This window comes from Myotis davidii, unplaced genomic scaffold (genome assembly GCF_000327345.1).
Source record: "Myotis davidii unplaced genomic scaffold, ASM32734v1 scaffold46, whole genome shotgun sequence".
NCBI lineage: Eukaryota > Metazoa > Chordata > Mammalia > Chiroptera > Vespertilionidae > Myotis > Myotis davidii.
In genome coordinates, this window is record NW_006383006.1 from 11,993,788 (window position 1) to 12,008,074 (window position 14,287).

The following is a 14,287-nucleotide window of genomic DNA, read 5'->3' on the forward strand; positions in this document are numbered from 1 at the left end:
AACCTCCCAATCTGCCCTGCTCTGTGCATGACAGGGGGCGGTGCCCCAACTCCCCAATAGGCCCTGCTCTGAGCCCAACCAGGGGCTGCACCTAGGGATTGGGCCTGCCCTCTGCCACCCGGGAGCAGGCCTAAGCCAGCAGGTCATTATCTCCCAAGGGGTTCCAGGCTGCGAGAGGGCACAGGCCGGGCTGAGGGACCCCCCCCTCCCCAGTGCACAAATTTTTGTGCACCGGGCCTCTAGTAGATTAATAATTGTTTATATCTCATTGAGGACATTCTCAAGAGAAACTGGGCATTTTCCTGATGGTGTGGCAATAAAGAATAGATTTTGGTGCCACTGACTTGATTCATGCTAAGACACCAGCAGTTTTACCTACCATTGCTTTTGCACCATCAGAACAGCTATCAACACAATGAAAAAGGCAAATAATGCCTTTGAATTATTATGAAAGTATATTTGACCTAACAAGCTGTCTAAAGGATCTTGGTTACCTCAAGGCTCTGTAGACCACAATTTTTATCACTGCTGTATAGATAGCAGTTAACCTATCTAAAGCCCACAATATGTGCCCAACATGGTTATAAGTATTAACTATTTTAATCCTCAAATGTGCAGATACATGGAGAGCCTACTAGCTTCTAATATTGATGCTGCTCTGCCACTGGATCATGGGAGCTAATTAAAATCTGAGTAATTTTCAGATTTTAGCTGCCAGGGGTGTAGAGCTCCATTTTCACAGTTTCAGAGGGTTTACCAGGGGTGGGCAAACTTTTTGACTCAAGGGCCACAATGGGTTCTTAAACTGGACCGGAGGGCCAGAACAAAAGCATGGATGGAGTGTTTGTGTGAACTAATACATGTTAACACTGCTGCTGGTGAAGGAGCAGAGGGGAAAGCAAGAGAACCCTCCGCTCTTTCGGTTCCGCGGGCCGGATAGAACAGCCGAACGGGCTGGATCCGGCCTGTGGACCATAGTTTGCCCGCGGCTGGTTTAGACCCTTAGAAATTCACTGATTCAAAACCTAGGTTTTCTTGGTGGGTGCTAGGTCTCTAGCATGTGTCAGGCCACAAAATACATTGCTTTTGAAGGGTCTTGGGAATATTTCCTTCTCCCCCGCGTACAGTTTTCTTCCCATTTCTTCCTTTCATATTCTTTCCCACACTTTCTGTACCTTAGTCTCACATCTGGAAAGCCTGACCAATAAGAATAGCCTTCAGTATCATACCTTCAGTGAATTACACCTGTCCATTAGTAACCCAACAGTGATGAGTCCTGCTTTTTCTGTTGTGATCTTGGGGTCACATTATGTTTTCAACAGAGCTTTGTTCCCACTCATATTTATTTACCGCATTCTCCTATTCTTACCTTGAAGGACAAAGAACCTGTGGGCGATCCCTGCTCCATCATTTCAGGCAAAGGGGCTATTTCCTTTCCCATTTGCCCTCAAGTGAGATGTTTTGCCATAAATGTTCCATTTTCTAGACTACATATTGATTTGAATTTTTAAGGCATGGTGAGGCTAAGAGCTCACCCAAACCCTGAATTAATCTGAAAGCCAGGTTGAGTAAAAGCTAGTATTTACTTGGTTTCATTATAACTCTAAATGCCCTGTTGAAAAGAGGATGGACCTAGATTGATTGACAGTTCTGATTGTTGTTTCTCAAGTGTGGCTGGGACTGTGAATGATGTATATTATCTCTGCAGAGAATTTTCTTGTTAGTGCTGAGACTGTAATCCTTTCAGCCCAAAATGTAGGCTAAAAGGGGAATTGTACTTACAGGACTAGAAAAACTTAGGTTGGGCCCAAGAGTGTTTATGTTTTTGTCTCGCTTTCATTCCTTACTGTGAATTCCTAACTAGGAGAAAGGAACTTCTACATATGCCTACTGAGGAAACAAGTTCAATGAGAGGAGCCCAGTCTAGCCCATAAATAACTTTTTCCCCCAGGGGGTTCAGATATCATCTAACCTAACAGCTATTAGTCAGCAATCCCTGCCTAGTGAGATCTCCTAGGAACATCTTTTAACTGTACTCTCTGCCTTCAGTATCCTTTTTTAAGTTTTTCAGCTTATGTCTCCCATCTGAGCCTAAAATACCCACAGTGTTGATAGACACAGTGGTAAGTTAAATTAATCCTTTACATCTAGATCTCTTCTGGAGCTCTATTTTTATATCCTTCTGATGAGCCCAGACTGGATGTAGAGCAGACACCTGCCATATATAGTGTATGGAGGTAGAAAACTAGACTATTAGAGATGGCACAGGCAATGAAGCACCCATCTGAGTTTATTCCCAGTCCTTTCACTGATAGATGTGTGACCTTCATTGTCCACTGAGCTCTGCCTTTATTCCCAGGTCTGAATTCAGGCTCTTGGTGCCATTCATACCTTGCAGAAATGTGGTAGGCAGAGCCAGACTTAGATGGAATTACAATTTACAAGCAGCATTTCTCACCTCTGTCATGGCACTTTGTGGGAGTGTGTATGGCATGGGGAGGGGTGAGCAGTGCCTACCCAGACATTCTGGTAGGGGCCCCTCTGCTCTCTCCTCCTGCTCAGTTCTTCCTAACCCTTCTGATCATCCTCCCACACCAATGTCAATCAGCCCTTTTCAGGGCCATTTAGTCAAACTTCTAAAGGTCCCACAGCTGATTCGAGTCCCACTTCAGCAATTTTTCCTTTACTTGTATAATCAGTGGTATTTCTTTGCACTAGTATGAGCCCTGAGAAATTCAAAATTCAAAGTCTACTGGTCTTTCTCTCTTGGTGCTTGTGAAAGTAGTCCATGATGCAGTGCCCGCTGACTCCTGCAGAGATCTGGGCAGCACAGTGCAGGACGTGATGGTCAGTTGTCCAAGTGCAAAGCCTTTAGGCCTGAGAGAGTGTTCATACCCACTTCACTCCATTTCCTAATGTATCTGTATGTTTATATCGTCCTTTACAATTCTTGAATCAATGGCATGGCCTAATCAGTTTGTGGTATGTGAAATTTTTTAAATATGTGAAGATAGTGCCTATGGTGGAGAAATTCCAGTGCTTAGTATTGCTTTCCTCTAACGAGGCAGCACCAGCGTCTTCTCATGCCTTAACCCACCAGAATTTATCACTCCCCACTCTATCCCATTGCACTTGCACATGCCCCATTTTAGTATTTATTACATGATGTTATAAAAAATAAAGATAAAATTTGATTTTTATAAAATTAAAGTGTAAATTTCTAGCTCGTGAGCACCCTGAAGTCAAGAAGAGTGTTTTATTTAGTCTTCTATTTCCAGCATCTATTTAAATATAATTTAATCAGAATAGAGTATTTAGCACCCTCAGTATGAAATTGAGATATTCTTTTCTTGTAGCATATGAAGAAAAAGCACGTATGTGTCTTTTGTCAACATATTCTACTTCTCTGCATTCCATACCCCATCCTTAGAAAGTTTTTAATTAAATTTATTGGAGTGACCTTGGTTAATAAGATTATATTGGTTTCAAGTGCACAATTCTATGATACATCATCTGTGTTTTGCATTATGTGTTTATCATCCCAAGTCAAATCTTCTTCCATCACCATGATTTAACCCTCTTTACCCTTTGCTATCTCCCTCGATCCCTTCCCTCTGATAACCACCATACTGTTCTCTGTGTCTATGAGTTTTTGTTTGGTTATTTATCTTGTTTTTCCAGTTGTTGCTTTCAGTTTTATAACCCACATATGAGTGAAATTGTATGGTTCTTGCCTTTTTCTGCCTTACTTTTTTCACTTAGCATGATACTCTCAAGATCCATCCATGTTGTCACAATGGCAGTATTTCATCTTTTATGAATGAGTAGTATTCCATTGTATATATGTACCACATCTTCTTTATTCAATCATCTATTGAAGGACACTTCAATTGTTTCCATGTCTTGGGTACTGAGACTAATGCTGCAATGAACATAGGGGTGCATATATCTCTGTGCATACATGATTTTGAGTTATTCAATTATATACCCAGGAGAGGAATTGCTGGGTCATACGTAACTCTATTTTTAATTTTTTGAGGAACTTCAATACTGTTTTCCATGTACTAGTTTACATTCCCACCAGCAGTAAATGAGAGTTTCTTTTTCTCCACAACCTCTTCAACACTTGTTATTACGTGTCTTGTTAATTATAGCCATTCTAACAGGTGTGAGGTGGTATCTTATACTAGTTTTGATTTGCATTTCCCTAATAGCTAGTGAGGTTGAGCATCTTTTCATATATCTGTTGGCCATTTGTATCTTTTCTTGGGAGAAGTGTTTGTTCAGGTCCTCCACCCATTTTTTAATTGGATTGTTTGTTTGTTTGGTGCTAGGCTGTATGAATCTTATATTTTGGATATTAACCTCTCCTCACAGCTGTTGTTTGCAAATATCTTCTCCCATTGGATTGGTTGCCTTTTCATTTTGTTGATGTTTTCTTTTGCTATGCAGAAGCTTTTTAGTTTGATATAGTCCCATTCATTTATTTTTTGCCTTCACTTCCCTTGCCTTTGGGTTCAAATTCATAAAACTTTCTTTAAGACCAAGTTCTATAAGTTTAGTACCTATGTCTTCTTCTATGTAATTTATTGTTTCAGGTCTTATTTTTAGGTCTTTGATCCATTTTGAGTTAATTTTTGTATATGGGGACAAACAGTAGTCAAGTTTCATTCTTTTGCATGTGGCTTTACAATTTTCCCAGCACCATTTATTAAAGAGGCTTTCTTTTCTCCATTGTATGTTTTTGGCTCCTTTGTCAAAAATTATTTGTCCATATAAACATGGGTTTATTTCTAAGCTCCCAATTTTGTTCCATTGGTCTGTGTGTCTGTTTTTCTGCCAGTATCATGCTGTTTTGTATAGTCACTTTGTAGTATAAAGTTAAGTAGTATGATACCTCCAGCTTTGTTCCAAAAAAAATAAATTGTTAACCTTGATCAGCTGATGATGATGATGTGTTTTATGATTGAATAAAGTAGCTGAGGTACATAGCTCTCCCTGAGCTGGGATGGCCACAGTACTGGTCCTTTCTATTGTCCTTCTAGCAACACTGAAAGAACTCATCTCACAGACGATGATCCGCTGGGCCCAGGAGGACCAGATCCAGGATGCAGACCTAATCCGGATGATGTTCAACCTCCTCCGGAGGCAATACGACAGCATTGGGGAGCTGCTGCAGGCCCTGCGGAAGACCTACACCATCAGCCAGGCCTCCGTGAGTGACACCATCAACCTACTGGCTGCCCTCGGCCAGATTCGCTGCCTCCTCAGCGTCAGGATGGGCAAGGAAGAGGAGCTGCTCATGATCAATGGGCTGGGGTAGGTCATTCACGGTGAAGTGCAAGTCTCAGAAGAACACCATGTGGGAAAACTGGTTTACCTTGCTGTATGGATGCTCTCATATACCATCTCTGTGTGCCCCTCCTGCAGGCACACTGTGGGATTACATCCTTGCCACAGCAGTCACCTTTCATAACCTGACTGACCAGGCTACCTGCTAATCAGAGTGAAGGGACATTGCCAGAAGGAGTGGGGAGGAGCCTTGGAGAAAAACAGTTATTTAGCTTGAATCTGATGTAAATAGCCTCAGGGAAGCACTGGAAAAAGTTAGAGGAAGGGACAGTGTGTTCAACCCAATAAGAAAGATACCTTTTGAGCCCATCTGCTTTTGACTAGAAAACTGCTGAGACTTCCCTCTGAAACATTACTACCTACCCCTTCCTCTCTCAGGACTATCCTTGAGTGTCATTTTTGTTAGTTCTGCAATACATTTTCCCATAACAATAGCTTGTGTCTCATTCTTAGAAGCCATGTAGTCAAAAAGATAGCATTTTAGACATTAAAAAGACCTCCTTTACTTGGGTAACATAGCACGTCCATTTTGCAGATGAGAAAATGAAGGCCTAAATAGGTTCACTGACCAGCTCACAGTTTCATTTTATTAAAATCAAGAATTAGAACTGCAGCCTTTCCGCTGTTGACTGTTCCATCCCACCACTCTTGAGCCTCTATCACCAGGGCCCAGGGCAAGGGCTGTGAGGATACCAGATGGGGTAGGAGTATGTGTGCATTCCTCAAACTCATTTCCAAAGAAGAATCTTCCAGTAGAAATAAAGAGACTTTATGGAAAGACAGAAAAGCTACTGAATCAGCCTCTCCCTCAGCCCTTGCAGTAGACATAGCCTGTCCCATTTACACTGTTCACCCTGAGTGTGTGTGTGTGTGTGTGTGTGTGTGTGTGTTCTCATCCCTGAATTTCCATAACACTGAAGTAAGCACGAGCTGACATCTCTCTCTGGTCCTTACCCTAGAGACATAATGAACAACAAGGTGTTTTACCAGCACCCCAACCTCATGCGCGTCCTCGGCATGCACGAGACGGTGATGGAGGTGATGGTGAACGTGCTAGGCGCAGAGAAATCTCAGGTAATGGCAGAACTTGACCCCTGGGCAGGGACACAGAGGCAACCTGCTTGCAGCCACATGGCTGAAGCCCATTGATTTAGTTACTCTTCCCAGGGAGAGGGAGGGGCATACACAGTGCCAGGAAGGAGCCCACAGATGGACAATGCTGCTCAATGGCCTCCAGCCAGAGCAAGAGCTTCAGCCCGGAAAGCTCAGGAGTTTTTCTCACTTGTTCCACTGGCTTTCAGCTGCTATGTTTACCGTCCTCTGCAGCCCCACCCCCTCCCAGCTGGAATTCTTCCTGGTCCACTTAGGAGCCTGGTGTGTCCTGTGCTGGGTCAGCAGATGGCTGTTTTAAAGGAGAACAGGATCTTAGTAAGGATCCTGGTGGCATCCCCTCGGGAGTGTGTGGGTTTCCTCTGTGAGCCACGCTCCTGAGGATGTCCTGACCGGTCCCTGTAAGGTGCCCGCTGTCAGGGGGAGCTCCTGCTGGCAAGGAGGAAGGAGGAAACAGGGCCCAGCTTGTCTGGGGTCCTCCTCAGAGTCAGATGGCTTCTGAAAGCAGAAGATGGGGTATGTTTTCAAAAATATGTTGAAGTTTTTAGAGAGCCGGGGTCCTAGGAAAGGGGTCCTGCCAGTATTGAGAAGCAGAGTGTGATGGGAGAACAGATGCCAAGCTCAATTACTCCCGTCTGTGCTCTTGGGAAAGTAGATTCTCTCCAGAAGATCCCTGAGCAAAGGTTTGGTGCCTAAGGAGGTGTCAGAACATTGCTTCTTTGAGCACCTCCAGGATCCTAATGGGGGAATCAAGGGCTTCCTAGGATCCTGAGCGAGGTTAACTCTGACACCATTTACTGAGCACTATATTGGATCAAAACTAAGACATGGCCAGGCCCTGGAGATGCTAATTACTTTGATCAGCAGAGAAGCCAAACACCGTCAACAGTAATAGAAGATGGCATCTCAGTGCTAAATTGTGTGAATCCAGTTACCTAGGAGCTCATAGGAGAGGAGGACAGAACTAGTTGGGGAAGACTCTCAGGCTGAGAAGGTGAGGCCTTGAGGCTTCCACAACTGGAGGGCCAGCCTTTACCCAGAGGACTCAGGTTTGACCTAGCGCTGGGCCTCATTTGTCTATGATCACCCATCTCCCTCCTGAAATTTCCCATCACAATTCTACCCACCCCCTTCCTAGTTAGAAACAATAGTCTGGTGTGGGGCCGTGCAATTTCACGTGGCATCTGAGGATGACTGTGATTCTTGTTTGATGTCTGTTTCCTTTGAGAAAGATGTTTCAGGAACTATAACTAGCTGTCAGTATTTTTGGAAGCCTCTCCTTAGGTGTATACTCTCTGTCTCTCCTATGACTAAGTCTTGGCACAAGCTGGAGAGGTAAGGAGAAAATTTACTTTCCCAAACTGTTCACAGCTTGCCAGACTTCAAACTAGGACTCTTTGAAGTCAGACTTTCCAGAAAGACCTCATGATAGATTCTTTTCCTGACACTTCCTACTTCTCCCTACAGATCGCTTTTCCAAAGATGGTGGCTAGTTGTTGCCGCTTCCTTTGCTATTTCTGTCGAATTAGCCGGCAGAATCAGAAGGCCATGTTTGAGCACCTGAGTTACCTGCTGGAGAATAGCAGTGTTGGTCTAGGTATGTCACCTTGTAACTTCCACATTGGGGCTCAGAGGTGACACTCCCTCTGGTGACCACTTACTCGGGGGGTGAAAGGAAAGAAGCCACTCGCATTCTGTGGGATTATTTTTAATATTTTTCTATTGATTTCAGAGAGTAAGGGAGAGGGATAGAGAGAGATAGAAACATCAATGATGAGAGTGAAACATTGATTGGCTGCCTCTTGCACACCCGACACTGGGCATCAAGCCTGCAATCAGAGCATGTGCCCTGACCAGGAATCAAATCGTGACCTCCTGGTTCATAGGTTGATGCTCAACCACTGAGCAATACCAGCCAGGCTCTGTGGGATTTTTTAATAGGAAAAGGACCCCTACCTGGTCTAAAAACAAATAAAATAATGAGTCCATGTCTCTGCTCTCCAACAAGTAGGGATATTGCTCCCAGCCAGCACTGGTGTCAGGTTTGTGGGCATAGTCACACAGTTCTACATCCTCTCTCTTGGGACCAGGTTTATAAAATGCTGCCTGAAATGGCAGGTGCAGTCTGGGGACACAGCTCCTCCCGGCCCACTCAGTGGACCACAGAGCAGTGCCAATGAGACCAAGGTCCCTTCTGGCCAGGCTGGCTGTAGGCGGCATGCCTGTCCTATCGGCCAACCAGCCAGTGCTTTCCATAGCTGCAAGGTGGATAAGCAGTGTGAACCTACCACCACCGCAAGAAAAGCAGCATGAAACACGTGCCTCACTCAGTGTTCTGAACGGAAACCAAATGACACAGATACACACGTCCGTGCACGTGATATCTGAAATCTCAGGCTTCCAATTTATCAACTGCAACCTCAGGCTACCAACCTTTTTGTAAAATGCCACCCGAAGGTTTTCTTAATTCTGGCCTAAGGACCAGACAACGAAAAACCAAAGACAACATTGGTGACCTGATAACTGTATGAGCAAATGCTGTCTGAGGCTATTTTTAAATTCTAGGTGGTGGCTCCAGAAATGGCCAAGTCACTTGAGCTTAGTTGTTCAAGTGACATCTGAGTCTGTGGGGTGATCATCAAATGACGACCCCAGGAAGTTTCATGCTAGAAAAGCACTTGAAAATGTGTGGTCCCAGCTGATCCCATGAACTGATTTTCCAACTTAATCTGTACTCAATAATGAGTGTGGTGGGGAGGAGGTGTTAAAAGGAGAAGGAGGACAGAAGAAAATAGAGCTGTTCTTAAATCAGGCACAACAGTGACCTGAGCCAGGTTTAGTGTTTGCTGTCCTCTGCTGGCCAGTTGTGTGCACTGCAGTCTCAGCTCAGCGAGGGGTGTTCTCTTGGTCCCTTTTTCTCTCTTTCTTTCCTCCCTCCTCAGCCTCCCCATCGATGAGGGGATCCACTCCGCTAGATGTGGCCGCTTCCTCCGTGATGGACAACAACGAGTTAGCACTGGGCTTAGAGGAACCAGACCTGGAGAAGGTACCTGGCCCTGGAGAGGCACTGTGCTTGCTCTTTCCTATGTACAGCGCAGCCAAGCAGGTGCAGACCAAAGGCTCGGTGGTTCCATCAGAACCTCCTTCACCCTCAGTGAAAAGGGGTGGAATGTGAGTAGCTGGCAGCGCATGATAGTTAGGAGCAGAGCGTCTCCCGTGGGCAGAGATTGCCAACCTCGTAGGCATGGTATGTGGACATTTGTGTACGTGAGGCCCAGCCTCCCGGGTCCACATGGAACACTACCAGGCATCTGTGTTCCTGATCAAGTTCTGGGTCCTTGAGCTAATACTCACATACCAGAAAGACATGACAGAAAACTGTATAATTGGCATAAAGGAAACCAATGCCACACCTGACCCATCCATGTACAAATAAGACAGAACTGAGCTGCCCACGCTGGGACCATAAACTGTGCCTCTGGTGGTGGTGACTGGGGCTGACTCACCCAACATCTCCCCGCCCCACTCGGGACAGTTTCCTTGACCCGGCAGCTGACAAGAGTCACAGTGCGCTCTCTGAGTATGAAGAGTATCCTGGTGAGGGGGGATGAGTCAGAGGTCATCCCCTGAGTGGTGGGTTTGGGAGCACATGGGAGAGCAGCTCCTAACCCTGGCGAGTGAAGGAGACTCAGCAAGTGATGAGCTGAGGGGTGAGTAGGAGCTAATCATCCACGTGCCAGGAGCGTTTTAGGTTTAGAGAGGAGAGCATGATATGCCTGAGCATCGGGGAGCTGCCTATGACAGGAGCACCGAGTGCGTGGGGGGAGTGAGAGATGAGGGCGAGTAAGGAATTGGACTTTATGCTGCCATCACAATTAATAACAGAAGCGCACGCCCTACAGAATCCCTGCTTGCCAGACCCCTCTCTGAATCACCTCATGTGAGCCTTGGAACACACCATCTGATTATTGCCCCCGTGACAGGAGAAGAAACTGAGGCAGAGAGAGATTAGGTAGCATCTTTAATGTCGTGGGTCTTGTAAGTGTCAGAGCCAGGCTTCAAAAGTATCTGGGCCCAGAGGCCATGCTCTAGTGAAATGACAGGGCCTCACTGAAGAGCCAGGTTTGCGTTTTAGCATAGCCTGGTTTCAATAACAAGTGATTAGAACTGAAATAAAATAACCCCCATGTACACACACATTCAAATGCTGTGCCACCAGCCGTACATTGTGTGATAGCTGCCCCACAGTGCCACGGTCTCTGCCTCTGACGGGACAGACTTCACTCGAACTCTATTATTCATACATTTAAACAGTAATAAGTAGCACAGTTTTAGGTGGCGAGGTGAAAACCGGCGCCTGTATAAAAAGGTAGCTACTGGTTCTCTTAAGGTCAGACAGGGCCACAAGGTTTAGTGCTCAGTTCCCGTCCTCAGCCACATTCATCTTTGCAAATGACACTGCCCAACGAAGACGCCGAGCATCTCTTGAAAAATGCAGATTTGATAAACGGAGGCCGGGGGTGCTGGGAGAGAGGAGAAGCAGGGACTTAGGAAAACCTGTAAAGGGGATGATGAGGTGTGCTGCCCCCTTTCTAGTGGTGCCTGCAGCTTGGCACAGTGCACAGACTTTGTTTAGACCAATGTCAGGAAATTTCCCACGTGTGTTCCTGGGAGAGATGGAGAAAAGGCCAATAAATGCTGCAGTTCCTTCCTTCTTTTGAACACAACAGAAATTAGGTCCCTGAAGACTGAACTACAGCAACAAGAACACACACACACACACACACACACACACACACGAGCACTTATTTTAGGGGCCAGTGAAATGCCTGGTACATGTAATCTTGAAAACTCTGCCTAATTCCTGCCTTGATTGATGTTTTTTCCTGACATTTTAAAGGCCAAATCCAATCTAAGCTCCAAGCAGAATAGTTTTCTTATTGGTTTAAGAAGAACGATAATTTCTTACCGAATTTTGACTTCGATTCATTATTCTTGCAAACTGAGTTCAAGTGTTTGACATCAGCAAATACATTATTCACTTGACAAACATTTATTGAGCACCTAATATGTGCCAGACCCTGGGGATTTTTTTCCTTTTTGTTAAATTTGTTTGGGTGACATTGATTAAAGACCCTGGGGGTTGAAAAATGAAAAAGACACTATTCCTGATTAGCAGGGTTTTGCAACCTAGTGGGTTTTCCTCTTCTCCCTGTATACATGAAATATCCAAGGTTATAGTAGAATAACAACTGAATTTCAAGAAGTGTCTATTTGCCAGGCTTTTGTTTGACACCTTCTGAAAGTAGGCAGATTCTATATTCTACATGTCACAGAGCTGAGATCGTATGGTAAGTGTCTGGTAACCTGGAAGCAAAGAGAACACTGCCAGTCCCAATCTGTAACTGGCTGCAGCCTCTTTACCCCAACCTTCATTTCTTGGCTTTTCCCTTGGATAACTGTTGTTGATGCAGAACTTGAGTTGGGACCCCTGATTAGTTAAGGACCCACTGAGAGTCAACCAGTGACCGGATATTTGGTCATGAAATAACATGGCCAAGGGTACATGGCCAGCCTAGATCCACCACTGTCTCCCCAGGTGCGCCCTAGGTAGGGCTGTTTTAAAATGGTAGCTCCTTCGTGCCAGAACAGGGAAAACCAGGGAATGGATAGCACGTGGTGTTCTCAGACATAAAGGTGATCATCAGTCATGTTGACTACTTGGAAACAAAAATGAATTAGAGGTTCTGGCTTTAAATCTACTAAATTACTTGCTTTAAAAGTTTTGGGCTCTCTCTAGCTTTTAGGGAAATGAAAGCCTTCCAGTCCCAAAATTGCACAGTACTTAAGCTCTTTTGTAACAACCTTGGGCACTTACTTTTGTACTGTTCTTGGCAGGTGGTGACTTACTTGGCAGGCTGTGGCCTCCAGAGCTGCCCCATGCTGCTGGCCAAAGGATACCCTGACGTCGGCTGGAACCCCATTGAAGGGGAGCGGTACCTGTCCTTCCTGAGGTTTGCCGTCTTCGTGAACAGTGAGTCCCAAGGGTTCTATGCCTTTCAGACCTAAGATGGCACAGTTGTGGGTAAATACAGGAAAAGAAGATCCTTTGCATTACTTCCTATCCATAAAGATGATAGATACCTATAGGCAGGTGGCAGCTGGTGGAAAGATATCAGGGAGTATCAGGCCAAACAAGGACTAAGAGAAGCATCCAATGGACTGGGTACTCAGTTCTAGTGCCAGATGCAGCAAGAAACTTACTGTGTGGGCTTGGGCTTATCAGCTCTCTGTATCTCTTCTCCCATCAGTAAAAGAGGGGCTTATTAGTATCTTCATCTTACTAGTTCACAGAGTTAAATGCAGAGATGCCTCCAGATCCTTAGACTATTAGATGGATGGATAGATGGATGGATGGATGGAATGATGACTAATGAATAAATAAATTAACAGAAATCAAGAATAACTGTGTACAAGCTATAAAAGGTAACTAAACCCCATAGAGAAAAAATTGCTATAGCAACCCTAAATATTATTCTTCTTAGTGCAAATCACCTCCCATATTTAGTGAATTCCAAGTCTACAAAAATTTTGTACTTGTCCTATCATGTGATGAGTAGTGTATAAAATAAGTGGACTGCTTTCTTGAAAATATACCTTGTCTTCCAAGATTCTGTTATAATACTAATTCACTTGTTTTAACATTATAGTTATGATCATTCTTCCTCCTCCCAGTTTGGTCTTCCAGGCTAATAAACCCAGCTGGGCTGGTTAAGTGATTTAAAAAAAGGAATTGCAGCTAATGAGCAATCATAATGGTTGTTTTAAGTATGATAATTTACCTCAAAATATATTGACATGATAGGACCATTATATTTCAACTAGAGCAGTGGTTCTCAACCTTCTGGCCCTTTAAATACAGTTCCTCATGTTGTGACCCAACCATAAAATTATTTTCGTTGCTACATAACTGTAATGTTGCTACTGTTATGACAATCAGGACCAAGCCAGCAGGGAAGAGGGAACACAGGAAGTTGGCCAGCCCTGCTCCCAATGGAGGGTGGAGGTGATCAGGGGTGGGACCAGCCAGGGGCGGGGAGCCACGGGAGGTTGAGGGGGTCAGTCAGGACCCCAATCAAGCCGGTTGGCCACCACAGTGTGCATCATAGTGAACAGTCATTCTGATCATTCAAGTTGCTTGGCTTTTGTATATATAGACTAGAGGCCCCTTGCACGAAATTCGTGCACAAGGGGGGGGGGCCCTCAGCCCGGTCTGCACCCTCTCCAATCTGGGACTCTGTGGGATCAGGCCTAAACCAGCAGTCAGACATCCCTTTCACAATCCGGGACTGCTGGCTCCTAACCACTCGCCTGCCTGCCTGCCTGTCTGCCTGATTGCCCCCTAACCGCTCCCCTGCGGCATGATTGACACCTAACAGCTCCCTGCCAGCCTGATCGCTCCCAACTGCCCTCCCCTGTTGGCCCGATCACCCCTAAATGCCCTCCCCTGTTAACCTGATTACCCCAAACTGCCCTCCCCTGCTGGTCCAATTGCCCCAAACTGCCCTCCCCTGCCTGCCTGATTGCCCCCAAGTGCCATCCCATGTTGGCCTGATTGCCCCCCTAGCTGCCTTTCCCTGCTGGCCTGGTTGCCTCCAGTTGCCCTCCCATGCTGGCCTGATCTCGCCCCCAACTGCCCTCCCCTGCCTGCCTGATTGCCCCCAAGTGCCATCCCATGTTGGCCCGATTGCCCCCCCAGCTGCCTTCCCCTGCTGGCCTGGTCGCCTCCAGTTGCCCTCCCCTGCTGGCCTGATCTCGCCCCCAA

The 14,287-nt window shown here is 45.6% G+C and overlaps 1 protein-coding gene across 1 annotated transcript in view; it reads left to right on the plus strand.

The window, feature by feature from the left end:
* RYR3 (ryanodine receptor 3) overlaps positions 1-14,287 on the plus strand; it is a 417,605-nt gene that overhangs the window by 237,332 nt on the left and 165,986 nt on the right. Inside the window, 5 exon segments of the mRNA XM_015557536.1 lie at positions 5,046-5,319; positions 6,312-6,426; positions 7,930-8,059; positions 9,405-9,508; positions 12,361-12,496. Coding sequence (XP_015413022.1) covers positions 5,046-5,319; positions 6,312-6,426; positions 7,930-8,059; positions 9,405-9,508; positions 12,361-12,496 — 759 coding nt within the window.